Consider the following 13,736-nt stretch of genomic DNA (forward strand, 5'->3'; position numbering starts at 1 on the left):
TATGTATGCCATTTTGTCTCGTTTATTATGGTCCTGGGCAGAGTAGGTGATGTACTAAGCCATTTTGTGCCCAGATAGAATGCTTTCTGTGGCGCATCTGTAAAGGTTAGTGAGGTCCCTTATGAATATGCTGAATTTCCTAAGCCTCCTGAGGAAGAAGAGGTGTTGTTGTGACTTCTTGACCATTGCATCTATATGGGAGATCCAGGACAGATTGTTGGTTATGTCACTCTTAGGAACTTGACGCTATCGACCCTCTCCACCTCAGCTCCAATGATGTAGATAGGGGCATGTCATCCTTCTTTCTTCCTGAAGTCAATGATCAGTTCTTTTGTTTTGCTGATATTGAGAGAGAGATTGTTATCATTGCATCCGACACCAACACTCATCTCCTTCCTGTATTCTGATGCATCAATTGATAACACAAGTGTGAACAACATCTGACATGTCATACTGTCATACTCTTTTCTGCTTCATTTTACTGCATCCTTTTGACATCCAGGAAACTGACTTTGTTTCTCCTATCTTCCCCCTTTGTGGTTGCTAATGTACTTGAACTGTTTCTTCTTTAAAGACAGCTCATTGTTCAGTTAGCTTTACCTGCCAACGCTTGATTCCAATTTGCCGGATTCTCACCCCAATGAAATTCCCCCAATTAATTACTTTTACTCTGGAATGCTGCTTATCGTTTTTCATTGCTAATAGGATACCTTGGGACAGTGATCACAGTCCACTAAATGTTCCCCTACATCCATTCTGTGTACCTAATGGATATCTTTTAATAGTAAAAATAAGGTGGATGTTGAGGAAATGTATCCACTTGTGGCTGAGTCTAATGCTAGAAGTTGTTATTGACTTAATTGGGAAGAGTGTGCAGATAATCCAGCCCCACTATTCCACAAACCATCATAAATGTGAAAAAAAAATCACAACTGAATCACCAAGGTGATAGAATTTATTTTACTGTTAAGTCAAAAGTAATTTGCACTAGGTATTGTCATTAACAGGAAGATAACTCTTTTTATTGTAAGAAAATCTATTTAACAAATGGCAGAGAAAAAAATCACTGATCTACCATTATGTGACTTAAATTATATCCCTTTAAAATCCTAAGCACGCAAATTCGTTCACACATGAGATGGACAAAAGATAGATAGTTTGATACAAATATTACAGGTGAAAAATATTCTGCAGATCAGAAGTCCAGACTGCAAAAGAGCGAGTTACTTCTCTCTATTCTTTGTTTTTAGTAATTACAACATATTGTCTGCTAAGTGAAAGTTGTTCTTTGATTAGATAGCTGATCAAGTGGGCATAGGTCTTTTCTTGTATCAGAATTCTTTGTTTTTGGGTCTTTAGGTTTTCTGTTTTTTCACTTGAACAGGGAGATGTTTTCTGCCTTCTGGATATCTTTGGCTGAAGTGCACATACAGATCTGTATCAAATTTCTGTGATTATAGACTCCTGCTGGACCAATCTGAAGGCTGTTGTCAGGCAGTTCCTTCTAAGCTCAAAGCTTCCTGGTGTCTCTGTGTTTCACAATGTAGTAACTTCATTATTCTAAAAGCACTTTTATTTTGTGCAGCTAAAAATGTGTGCCACACAATCCTACTTGGTTTTCAAGTTACAAAACTCTCCTGGTATTTTAACCATGTAGCAATGTTCAAATTCCATTCCCAATTTATTGTGCAAAAGCAACGATTTGTGATCCTTTATAAAGTCAAGTATAACATAGTAATGAATTTAATGGGAATTTTGAGAGAAATGTTTGCAGAGTGGTAAGAATGTGGAATGTGTTACTGAAAAGGATAGCTGGCATTAGTGGCAGAAATCCATCTTGAGGGAGAAAAAAATTGAGTGGCTATTTTTGTATTTTTAAGTATTTAAAAGTGCTGAGAGGATGCCTCAAACTTTGAGAGCTTACTCTCACTGCCCTAATGAGAATGTGAATGTATCTTCCTTTCGATAATTAGTCAATGCAGCAAAAGTCATTATTGGATTGTTGCTGCCAACATGTTTCAGGGTTGAGACCTGTATTTGATGCCTATGTTGGCATGTCAACCCATAATGGAAAATCGTGCCCATATTTCCTATTTATTTCCTGCTGTGTAAGATGCCCAAGTTAATGTGACTGCAACTCCACTCTCACATTCATTTAACCTGGGTGTTTAATTTTCCTGGTTTCCATATTCATACTTCAACAGCAACATACAATATATTTGCATAGGACTTCTATGGAAGATAAGGTATGCAAGGCAATTTGCAAGTTGGTAATTGATTTAGACGTTGAGTAGAAAACAAGAGGAGTTGGGTTATCATCAATCACACAGAATGTGAGGAGTCTTTTGAAAGTACCATGAATGTAACAAGGCTATGAGGTTTAAGGAGAGAATCTTAGTAACCAGGAACACAATGGCTAAAGGTTTTTTTGATGGGAACAGAGGGGAAAATTAAACTTGTGAGGCAGAGGATGATGTAGTCATATTTGATGACAATAAAAGTGCGAATGAGGATTTCAGGCAGTGAGAATAAGGTAGTTATGGAGGAAGGTAATTGAATTCAAATAGGCTGTCTTGTGATGCACTATATGTTAAGATTTATCAGTCACATAGTATACTCGATCTGCCTGGTCAAACTCAGCTGAAGTGAAGAGTGGGAAGCACGTTGAACAAAACCTGTGATCTAAGTTGATGAAAACCAAACAGTCTTGTCCAGTTAGAAGAGTTAAGAAACATTGTTATACCTAATTTAGACAATTTTAAAATTTATTTTTGCAGTTGTCCACACAGGGCGATGCTAGTCAAGTGATTGGGCCACTGACTGAGGGACAGAGAAGGAATGTAGCAGTGGTGAATTCATTGTACAAATTGAATCAGTTAATGTTGAAGGTAAGAGTTGAATTTATTACTGAATGTCTGTGGAAAAGAATGAATGGTATAATGTCAGCCATATTGTTGTACCCATACAATAAATTTGATTGAATTTTCCATCCTGCAACTTGAGTATTTTTTCACTTCTTTACCTTGATCTGGAGTAATTTTGAGAAATAATTTGAAGTGAAAGCTTCAATTTAGCCAAAAGGGCTGAATTTTCACCTGGAGCAGTTTCACTATAGAATTGCACTATGCTGGGATTTTCTCCTGATATAACACCGTATAGATTCCAAGTCAAAATTCCAAGTTTAAAAAGTGCTAGATACGCTCTAACTGGTATTGCTGTAGCACAGACAGAACCCACTCTTGCTGTGGAATGAAATGAGACAGAACCAGGAATTGATGATACTTCATTAAAGGGATTAAAAAAAGCATACAAAGTATTCTTCTATATTTTTGTTCCATGACATCTTCATGACTAGGTGTGATGTCAGAAAACAGAGAGATGGCCAGTGTTGGACCCTGTCTCTCAGAACGATTGTCAGTGGCTTTCCTATTGAAACCCTAGAATGTATCACCACATCTGTTCTCTTAGTAATTAGGGTTGACAGATTTCACGCAAAGAAATAATGCAGTTTACCAGACCTTGCTGCTGTTTAAACATGGAAAGGTTGTTAAAGCTTGGCCATTGTTCCCTGCCTTGCGGTGAGGTTGGGCTGGTGAGTATAGGTGTGAAAAGATTTCTGGTACAAGATTTCAGTGGGGGGTGGGGATGTAGTTTTGGTAGAACATTATAATTAATTTATTTGTTCTGACACTTTTTTACCAAACTGATTTATTAAAGCCTAACACCCTAAGCCTGCTTTTAACTGCAGTGCAACAGGCAAAAGCTCAATAATTAGTAAACTTGATCATGGTCATTTTTTCCCCATTAGTTTATCCTCCACAGAACATACGATACAGCCTTCAAAAGGAAGGAAGATAACAGTATCCATTTAAGAACTCTCCTCATTGTAGTCCAGGAACCTGTGATCTTTGTTTCCTGCCTTCATAACATGATTGTAATCTTAGTCAAAGTTTCATCTAACTTTATTATTGTTGACACATTTGGAATATTCAGTGCAGTTTTGGGAATTCTGTTCTTAAAAATATATTCGATAAGGTGCAGAATAAAGTTACTGAGTTCATAAACTTGAGTTTCTAAGTGACAGGAAATAAGATGAGGAGGCAGTCCTTTTCATTAGTGAAAGGGGAATTGAGAGGGGATGTGTTCAAAACGACCACACCGAGTATTACATATCTATTGCTTGCTTTTCCAGGTACTATCTACATTGAGCTCTTTACCTTCAGCTGCTGAACAAACAATTAGAACGGCTTTGGAGGTAAATTGCATGCTCTTTTTGACTATTGGATTACTGTGTCTTTTATATTCATGATCACGAATAGAAGGATTACAACACTGTTTTTGGTTTTTCCTTCGGGCTTTTTTTGTTTGAATGGAAAGATCAAATCTGGAATTTACACCTTTCATTTTTGAAATCTCATTTACACAGTTCATCTGGGATTATTGCTGATCTTCCACCATACCTACAGTAGCCAATTGGAAGAGTCTCTATCCAAGGACATTCCAAGAGCAAATGTCATTGTCATCCTTTCCAAAGTGAGAAACATTGCATGGACAGTTGCAATGTATATCTCATCCACCTGATTCAATAATGTATCCTAACAGCCATCGTCAGGAATACACTTCTGATGTATCATAGTATGAAATAGCACAACAACTTTTGGCAGCTTCTTGCTGGAGTTATTCTACTAATTTCAATTCTCAGTTTTTTCTTCATACCTCTGCGAATTTCTCCTTTCAAGCATTTATCCATTTCCTTTGTGGATGTTAATACTGAATCTGATTTCACCAACCCTTTCAGACAGCTTTTAAAAAATTTTGCAACATAGAGTCATAGAGCTGTACAGTATGGAAACAGACCCATCAGTCCAACTTGTCCATGCCGACCAGATATCCAAAATGAATCTAGTCCTATTTGCTGGCATTTAGCCCATATCCCTCTACACCCTTCCTATTCATATACCCATCCAGATGCCTTTTAAATGTTGTAATTGTACCCGCCTTCACCACTTTCCCTGGCAGTTTATTCCATAAATGCACCACCTTCTGCATGAGAAAGTTGCCCCTTAGGTCCCTTTTAAATCATTCCTCTCTCACCTTGAACCTGTGTCCTCTAGTTTTGGACTCCCCTACCCTGGGGAAAAGATCTTGGCAATTCACCCTATCCATGTCTCTCATGATTTTATAAACTTCTACAAGATCATCCCTCAGCCTCCAATACTCCAGGGAAAATAGCCCCAGCCTATTCAGCCTCTCCCTATAGCTCAAACCCTCCAACCCTGGCAATATCCTGGTAAATCTTTACTTAACCCCTTCAGATTTCACAACGTCCTTCCTATAGCAGGCACTTCTGGATCTTTTTTCAATCACTTTAAAAGGCAACCACTGGTTACCAATCTTTCTGCCATTGGAAATAAATTATTTTTATTTACTCATAACAAGACCGTTCATGATTTTGAATACCTTTTGTAAACTTTCCTTTGAATTTCCTTTAAGGAAAACAGCCTCAACTTCTCAGAACCTTCACAAAACTGTGTTAAATATCAACTGTCATGTGTCTGCCTGTTTCGCAAGCCTGTCTATACTGTGCTGAATTCTATCACTATCTTCTATATTGTTAACTGCATTTTGGAATTATATCCTGTATATTGAAGTCACCAAGTTATATGAAAAGAGCAATGGTCCAAATATCGACCCTGTGGAATACCACTGTAAACTATAAAAATTAGCATCACCACTTCTGTTTTCTGTGCATCAGCCATGTATCATAGTGCCACTATCCCTTCAATCTCATAGATTTTATGAAGAACTTAATGAAGGCAAAAAAAAAATTTTCCTTCATCAAATTCATTCTTTCGCTTATTAGTTCATACTTCCCCAAAAGCCAGATAATTTTGCCCAAATTATTGTCTCAAACCATATTCTCACCACTGATGGTGCACTAACTGTTCTGCCATTTGTTACGTTTATCTATTTTTTAAACAAGAATATGACATTTATGGTCATCCAGACTCCCCTAAAGCAGCATGAATGTTTTCACTCCTGGCCTAAGTCAACTTTTTTTGCGATCTCTCCACGAACGTGCCAGTTTGTGCCTATTTGTGCTGAATCTTATGCAGTTTTAGACTATGAGAAACAGTTATCATTATCCAAATTATTTGTCATACAAATAAGAAGCAGATGTAGATGATTTGGCCCCTCTGCCATTCAATTTGATCATTGCTGATCTGATTATAACCTCAAATATGCATTCCCAAATACCCCTGATTACCTTTCATCCTCTTGCTCAGTAAGAATATCTCGGCTTCTGTTTTGAGCTTAAAGATATTCAAGGGCTTTGCTCCTACCACCTTTTCAACAAGATTTCCAAAGACTTGTGATCCTTTGAGAGAACAGTACACTTTATGTGTTTTAAATGTGCGATCTCTGATTTTAAAGACCCCCAGTTCTTCATTCTGCTATAACAGAAAATATGCTTTGCACATCTACCCTGTCCAAACTCCTTAGGATCTTGTATGTTTCCTCAGGATCTTCTGTTTCAATCCAGATATAAGTCTAGCCTGACCAACTTTTCCCCTTAACATAACCCACTCATTTCAAGTATTGGTCTGGTAACCTTTCAACTGTTTGCCATACATTTACAGCCTTCCTTCAATTAAGTGACCAATACTGAGCATAATCTCACTCATTTTCTCTGACTCCTCGCATAACTTCCCTCCTTTTTCCTTGAGTGGGCCAACCCTTTCTCTAGTTACCCTCTTGCTCCTTATGTACGAATAAAAGGCTTTGGGACCCTGTTTGCTAAAGATATTTCATGACCCCTTTTAACCCTCTTAATTCCTCGTTTCAGATTGGTCCTACTTTCCCGATATTCTTCCAAAGCTTCATTTGTTTTCAGTTGCCTAGACCTTATGTATGCTTCCTTTTTCCTCTTTGCTAGTCTCACAATTGCACCTGTCTTCCACGGTTCCCTAATCTTGCCCTTTCTATCCCTCATTTTCACAGGGACATCTGTCCTGCACTCTAATCAACCTCTCTTTAAAAGCCTCCCACATATCAAATGTGGATTTACCCTCAAACAGCTGCTCCCAATCCACATTCCGAAGCTCCTGCCAAATTTTGCTATAGTTGGCCTTCCCCCAATTCAGCACTCTTCTTGTAGGACCACTCTCATCTTTGTCCATCAGTATTCTAAAACTTACGGAATTGTAATCAAAGTAATCCCCTACTGAAACTTCAACCACTTGGCCGGGCTCATTCCCCAACGCCAGGTCCAGTATGGCCCCTTCCCGAGTTGGACTGTATTAACAATCCTAACTATTTTTGTGTCATCAGCAAATTTGGCAACATGTTCGGCTCCCTTGATCCGAGTCATTTATATAAGTTGTAAGCAGTTGACATCCTATCACCAACCCCAGTTGCACACGATTTGTTACATCTTGCCAACCTAGAAAAGACCCATTTACGCCAACTCTTTGCTTTCTGTTAGCCAGCCAATTTTCCATTCATGACAATATGCTTCCCATACACCGTGAGCTTTTATTTTCTGTGGTAACCTTTTATATGGTGCTTTATCAAATGCCTTCTAGAAATCTAGATACAGTATATCTGTCATTTATCCACAGCACATGTTACTTCTTCAAAGAACTCTAATAGATTGCTTAAACATGATTTCTCTTTCACAAAACAATGCTGCCTGCCTGATGAGCTTAAACTAATCTTAGTGGCCTGCTATGACTTTTTAATAATAGCTTCTAACGTTTTCCCTAAGACAGTTATTGAGCTAACTGGTCTGCAGTTTCCTAATTTCTGACTCGCTCCTTTTTTGACATAAGGAGTTAAATTTGCTCTCTTGCAATCAAATGTAATTTTGCCCAAACAAAGGGAGTTCTGGAAAATTCAGATCAAAACATTATCAATCTCAATAGCTACTACTTTTTGGATGAAGTCCATTAGTACCTGGGTACTTGTCCACCTGTAGCCTCAAAAATTTACTCGGTCTTTGAAAATTTCTAGTTTTAAGCTCGATATTATCTTTAATCTTTCCAGTTAACTATGGATAGTCGGTCCACCTCACAGAATTTATCTTACATTTTTTGCAATGTATCCATGTTTTCTATTCTCAAATATCCTCCTAAATTTCCACAACTGCATTTCTGTTGATATTTCCTTTAACCTAATTTGCCATTCACTTTAACCAGCTCTGCTTTAATGCACTTATAATTGTTTACTTAAAATAAAATCGTGAGGCCTCCTCATTGAATGTTTTAAAGTTAAGATAGATAATTTTTTTGAATAGTAAAGGAATTAAGGGTTATGGTGAGAAGGTGAGTAAGTGGAACTGAGGTCTTGAAAGGATCAGCCATGATCTTACTGAATGGCGGAGCAAGCTCAAAAGGCCAGATGGCCTACTTCTGCTCCTGGTTCTTATGTTGTTATGTTCTTATTTTCTTACTCCCCTCTCCCTGAAGCTAAAAATAAAATTTGATCATATTATGGTCGCTGCTACTGAAAATATCTTTGTGTCAAATTTAAGAAAAATCATAGTCTTACAATGATTAAAGGCTACTTAGCACATTGTTAATATCAAATTTCAATTTTAATATCTTTGTTTCACTTTAGACAATTCAAGCTCTCATGGGAAGTGCAGTCCAGCCATTACTAAATTCTGTGGAAGACTCAGTTGAGGCCATTATTATCACGATGCACCAAGAAGACTTTGTTGGGTAATTATTAAAAGCAAGTTCAGAGTAACCCAAAGCAGAGTGTCTTCATTGTAAATCTGTTTTGAATTTGACAATGTACTTTAAATAAAGGAAAAATTAAAATATTAATAGAATTTAGGTGAGCTTGCCCATTGTTTGCTCCTGGAAGGATAGTTTAAATATGATTTATATACATTTGTACAGGTCTTCATCTGGGAAGCCAGAGGTCCCATGTTCTCTTTACATGAAAGAATTGCAAGGCTTTATATCACGTATCATGACTGACTACTTTAAAAACTTTGAGTGCGTGGACTTCATCTATGACAATACAGAAAATATTGCACAGAGGGCGATTCAGCTATTTATCCGTAATGCAAGTCTATTGAAATCATTGGGTGAAGGAGGTAAAATGAGATTAGCTGCAGATTTTGCACAGGTAAGAACGAATAACATGTATTACTTTCTTCTTTGTCTCTGTCTCTGTTGATTTTATTTTACGATTCCAAAGTACAAATTTAGTGCTGCACAATAGAATGCAAGATTAAAAATACTAAATTATACTACATGGAGAAGCACTTGCAGTAGTACAAAATGAACAAACTAAGAATTCCCAAATCTGTATCTTGATAGACAAAATTATTTAGTGAGACCGTGTTCTTTATGAAAATTAAATCAACTAATGTCCTAAATTCATGAATTTTTAGAATTTCACTTGGTTTAGATAGTATCAGAGCTTTGTCTGTGTGACAATTGATCAAGTTTTTGTTGATATTATGCATTTAATCTACAATCTTAGCCGTTTTTCCTTTTCTCTGTATCCTGATCTTTGCTGGCTCCAGACATTGATTTTCTCTCAGATCTTCTTGACGCTCTCCATTCCCCATGCCAAAAGGCCAGCCCACCTAATAGTTAGCTAGGCTCTTAATCTGGCTGACTGCAGCTGAGGAATTGAGAACAAAGATGGTAATCACGTCCTGCCATTAAATCTAGAAGGATTGGTGCACAACCCATTAGTCTGAATTTCCCAACCTCGAACCTGCACTTGATACTGCCTCTCAATTAATATTTAGTCTATAATTTTGTCTTTTTTGGATATATAGCAGTGATATTGATGCGAAGGATAGAAAAGCAGAATTCTTTTTATGGACATCAAACTTGATGTTCAGAGGTACGTGGGTTTACTGATGCAGTAAACATAAAATGTTAATGTGCAGATGTTGCAAGTAATTAGGAAGGCAAATGGCATGTTGGCCTATACTGCAAAGGGACTGAAGTTTGGTGAGTGCAGTCTTGGTATTCATATATAAGGAACATGCTTGCCTTGGAGGCAGTATAGCGATAGTTCACTAGGTTGTTTTCTTAAATGAGATCTATGAGTAAATTAAATCCCTACTCATTGGAGTTTGCAAGAATGAAAGGCGATCTCACTGAAACATGCAACCTTTTGAAAGAGCTTGGTTTTCTTGAAGCTCATTTATAGCGAACACATTTGTTGCTCATCCCTGGCTATGGATTCTAGAACACAGGGCACAGCCTCAGAATAAGGGGTCAGTTATTTAGGATAGAGATGAAGAGAAATTTCTTACATGTGAATCTTTGGAATGCTAAGAGAATGGTGGATGCTTCATCGTTGAGTCTTGCATTTAAAGGTGAGATTTTTTGATCTCTCAGGGAATTGAGCTGTGGGGAATGGAAAGGAAAATGAAATCAATTCAGGCGCTCAACCGTGATTGTACTGAATGGCCGAGCAGGCTTAAGTCGCGAGCTATATGATCCAAGTTGCTCTTATTTATTATTCTTGTTAAGGTTGAGTAATATTAAGTGTGACAAGACAGATTTAGTTTAGATCTTAAATATTTATTGACATATCACTTTTGCTGGCATGATAATAGTAGCTTCCATTTTTTATATAATGACATTTACTTACTCATCATACAATAGCACAATACATGCTTTTGTGTATTCTATATTTGTCAGTTACTGTGTAAACATCATAATTGTATTGACAGGAAGTAAGAACTGCAGACGCTGGAGTCAGAGATAACACAGTGTGGAGCTGGAGGAACATAGCAGGCCAGGCAGCATCAGAGGAGCAGGAAAGCTGACGTTTCAGGTCAGGACCTTCTTCAGAAATTTCTGAAGCATTTCTGAAGAAGGTCCTGACCCGAAACATCAACTTGCACACTCCCCTGAAACCGCACAGACGCCTGTGTATTGAAGTGAGATTCCATACAACAGTTGGATGTTCTGCTTAAATTTATTAAATATTTGTATCCAATTCACTTTTTGTGTAAAATGATTACATTACCTGATTTTTTTTTTTAAAGTTCAAAGGAATAAGAAAATCGTGCTTAAAAACTGGTTTTATGATGTATATGTTTGGTTAGAACTTGTACATTGTCTTGCAATCTTACAGATGGAATTAGCGGTGGCACCTCTTTGTAGAAGAGTGTCAGATCTTGGAAAATCCTATCGATTACTGAGATCATTCAGGTCAGTCTAATTCTAATCAAACTGGGTTTCAAGGGAATATTTATAATCTGAATAGATACCTTTTTATTTCTAATTGAAGTAATATGTAATAACTTTGTGTTTTTCATACGTTATCCAGATGTCATAAATATGCTTTCTTGTAATGTTCACAACTGATTTATTATTGTCAGAACATTGTGTGAAAAGCAATGAATGCATTTAATAATGATAGTGATGGTGATTTAATAGGGTTTTTCCACAGAATGTTATATACGAGGTGCCAACATCACAGGTAATTCCTAGTTTTTTCTTTGATAATTATGTATTTCAAAATAAGAGCACAAATCTGATGTGTTTCCGTGAGCTGACACCGAGGCAGTTGTTTCTTGAAACATAAAATGGTTATAGTGCAGAAAGAGATAATGCAGTCTGTCATGTCTGTGCTGGTTCCCTGTAACAACTAGACCCACTCCCCTTTCTTTTCACTGTTGTACGACATTTTTCTTCACATTTTGGATAATTATCCAATTGTTTCTTGAAATCCACAATTGAATCTGCTTCCACCACACACTCTGCCAGTGCATTCTGCACATTACTACTCACAATTTTAAACAAAAGATTTTCCTCACATCTCCTCTGGTTATTTTGTCTATCATCTCGGTGTTATCAATTCTCGAAGTGGGAAATGTTTCTGTCTATCCAGAGCCTTCACAATTTTGAATATCTCTGTCAAATTTCCTTTCTACCGTCTGTTCTGAACATGCCCAGCTTTGCCATTCTGTCGCCATCATTTAAGTGCTTCATTCCTGGAACCATTTTTATAAATCTATTCCACACTCTGTTGCTTTCACAAATTGACACACTATTTCGTTTAAAGTCAAACTAGTAGTTCATCGTAATCTTTTCTTTTATACTCTATTGCTCTATTTGTAAAACCCATGGCTCCAAATGCCTTGTTAACTGCATGCTAAGCCTGCCCTGCCAAATTCAACAATTTTTACAGGATAACCTGAGCTCTCATTGTTTCTACACCCCTTTAGAATTGTATCAGTTCAGACTTGCCTAAATTAACCCTACCCCATCATAGAGTAATATAGCACAGAACCAGTCCCCTCGGTCCTCGCCGACAAAACATTGCAATCTGACCTGGTCCCTTTTGCTAGCATTTGGCCCATATGCCTCTAAACCCTTCTTATTCATATACCCATCCAGATGCCAATTGAATGTTGAAACTGTACCCACCTCTACAACTTCCTCTGCAACATGCCCATCCTGCCCATCCATCCCATCAGCCTACGTCCTCTTCACAGTTCACCAAAGTCTGTCATTTACATAGATTTAGGAAAATAATGGGTAGAACACCAATCTCTGGGGAACCCCAGCAGTCCAGAAACAACCATTCACCACTATTCTGTTCCTATCACAGCCAATTTTGAATCTTTGATGCAGCTGTCCCTTTTATTTCATGGGGTTTAGCTTTATTGATAAGGCTGTTATGTGGCACTTTATTTGGATGCCTTTTGGAAGTTCTTGAATACCTCATCAACTCAAAGATTGGAAAGGGTGTTTGGCTGTGTTGGATTAGTTCAGTTTGGTTGTGCATGCCCCAAAGTCTCAAACTGACCCTCTCAAACAATTGCTTTAGATTTGATAGGGCGTTTCTCCTTCATCAAAACTCTCAAATTACTTGCACAATATACCAAAAAATCTGTGCTAGCTTTCCTTACTTAATTAGGTCAAAACTAACAGTTATTTGGATTATAAGAAAATGTTAAATACCACATGAAGAGCTGGTTAACAAAGTTGACTTATGATGTAGGAAGGGTTGTTTCCATTGCTTTCTGGGGAAAATAATTACACAGACTAATGATCTTCTGATAGTAAAATAATCACATCTCCTCTCCATGTTAAAACGCAGAAATCACATGACACCAGGTTATAGTCCAACAGGTTTATTTGAAATCGCCATCTTTCAGGCACAGCCCTTTCGTCAGGTGTAGTGACTTCAACAGACAAAGGGCCTGTGCTTCGAAAGCTTGTGATTTCAAATAAACCTGTTGGACTATAACCTGGTGTTGTGTGACTTCTGACTTTGTCCACCCCAGTTCAACATGAGCACCTCCACATCATTTTAAAAGGGAGACCTCTTATTCTTGAGCTGTGACCATTAGTTTTAGACTCCCCCCACATATATGATCACAACATCCTGGTGAATCTCCTCTGTACCCTCTCTCTGGAGCAATCAACATCCTTCCAAATCATCAACCAATCCTTCATCCATGTTAACGTTACTTCCTGCAACATATGCTTTTATCATGTGTACAATACTTGGAGATACTTTATGAAATGTCATTGGAAACCCAAGGACATTACATAAACTGCCCTGTCTCTCTAATCCGCGTTACTTCATCAAAAAAAACTCAAACTAGTTAAACACAATTTCCTCTTCATGAAACAAGATAGATTCTGCTTGATTCCCCCATTATAATTTTCTAAATATCCTATTTTAATCTACATATTATAGTCATTTTCCTGTGACAGATGTTAGGCTAACTCCTGCTT

The 13,736-nt window shown here is 37.5% G+C and overlaps 1 protein-coding gene across 2 annotated transcripts in view; it reads left to right on the plus strand.

Moving 5' to 3' along the window:
• The window catches only part of LOC109932619 (conserved oligomeric Golgi complex subunit 5), a 32,794-nt gene that overhangs the window by 14,963 nt on the left and 4,095 nt on the right, over positions 1-13,736 (plus strand). For both annotated transcript variants that reach the window (XM_048621388.1, XM_048621389.1), the window contains exons 6-10: positions 2,778-2,888; positions 4,193-4,255; positions 8,620-8,723; positions 8,907-9,138; positions 11,119-11,195. In XM_048621388.1, coding sequence (XP_048477345.1) covers positions 2,778-2,888; positions 4,193-4,255; positions 8,620-8,723; positions 8,907-9,138; positions 11,119-11,195 — 587 coding nt within the window. The remainder of the gene's footprint in view (positions 1-2,777; positions 2,889-4,192; positions 4,256-8,619; positions 8,724-8,906; positions 9,139-11,118; positions 11,196-13,736) is intronic.

Source organism: Rhincodon typus, unplaced genomic scaffold (assembly GCF_021869965.1).
Source record: "Rhincodon typus isolate 14 unplaced genomic scaffold, sRhiTyp1.1 hic_rhity00000614, whole genome shotgun sequence".
Classification (NCBI taxonomy): Eukaryota; Metazoa; Chordata; class Chondrichthyes; order Orectolobiformes; family Rhincodontidae; genus Rhincodon; species Rhincodon typus.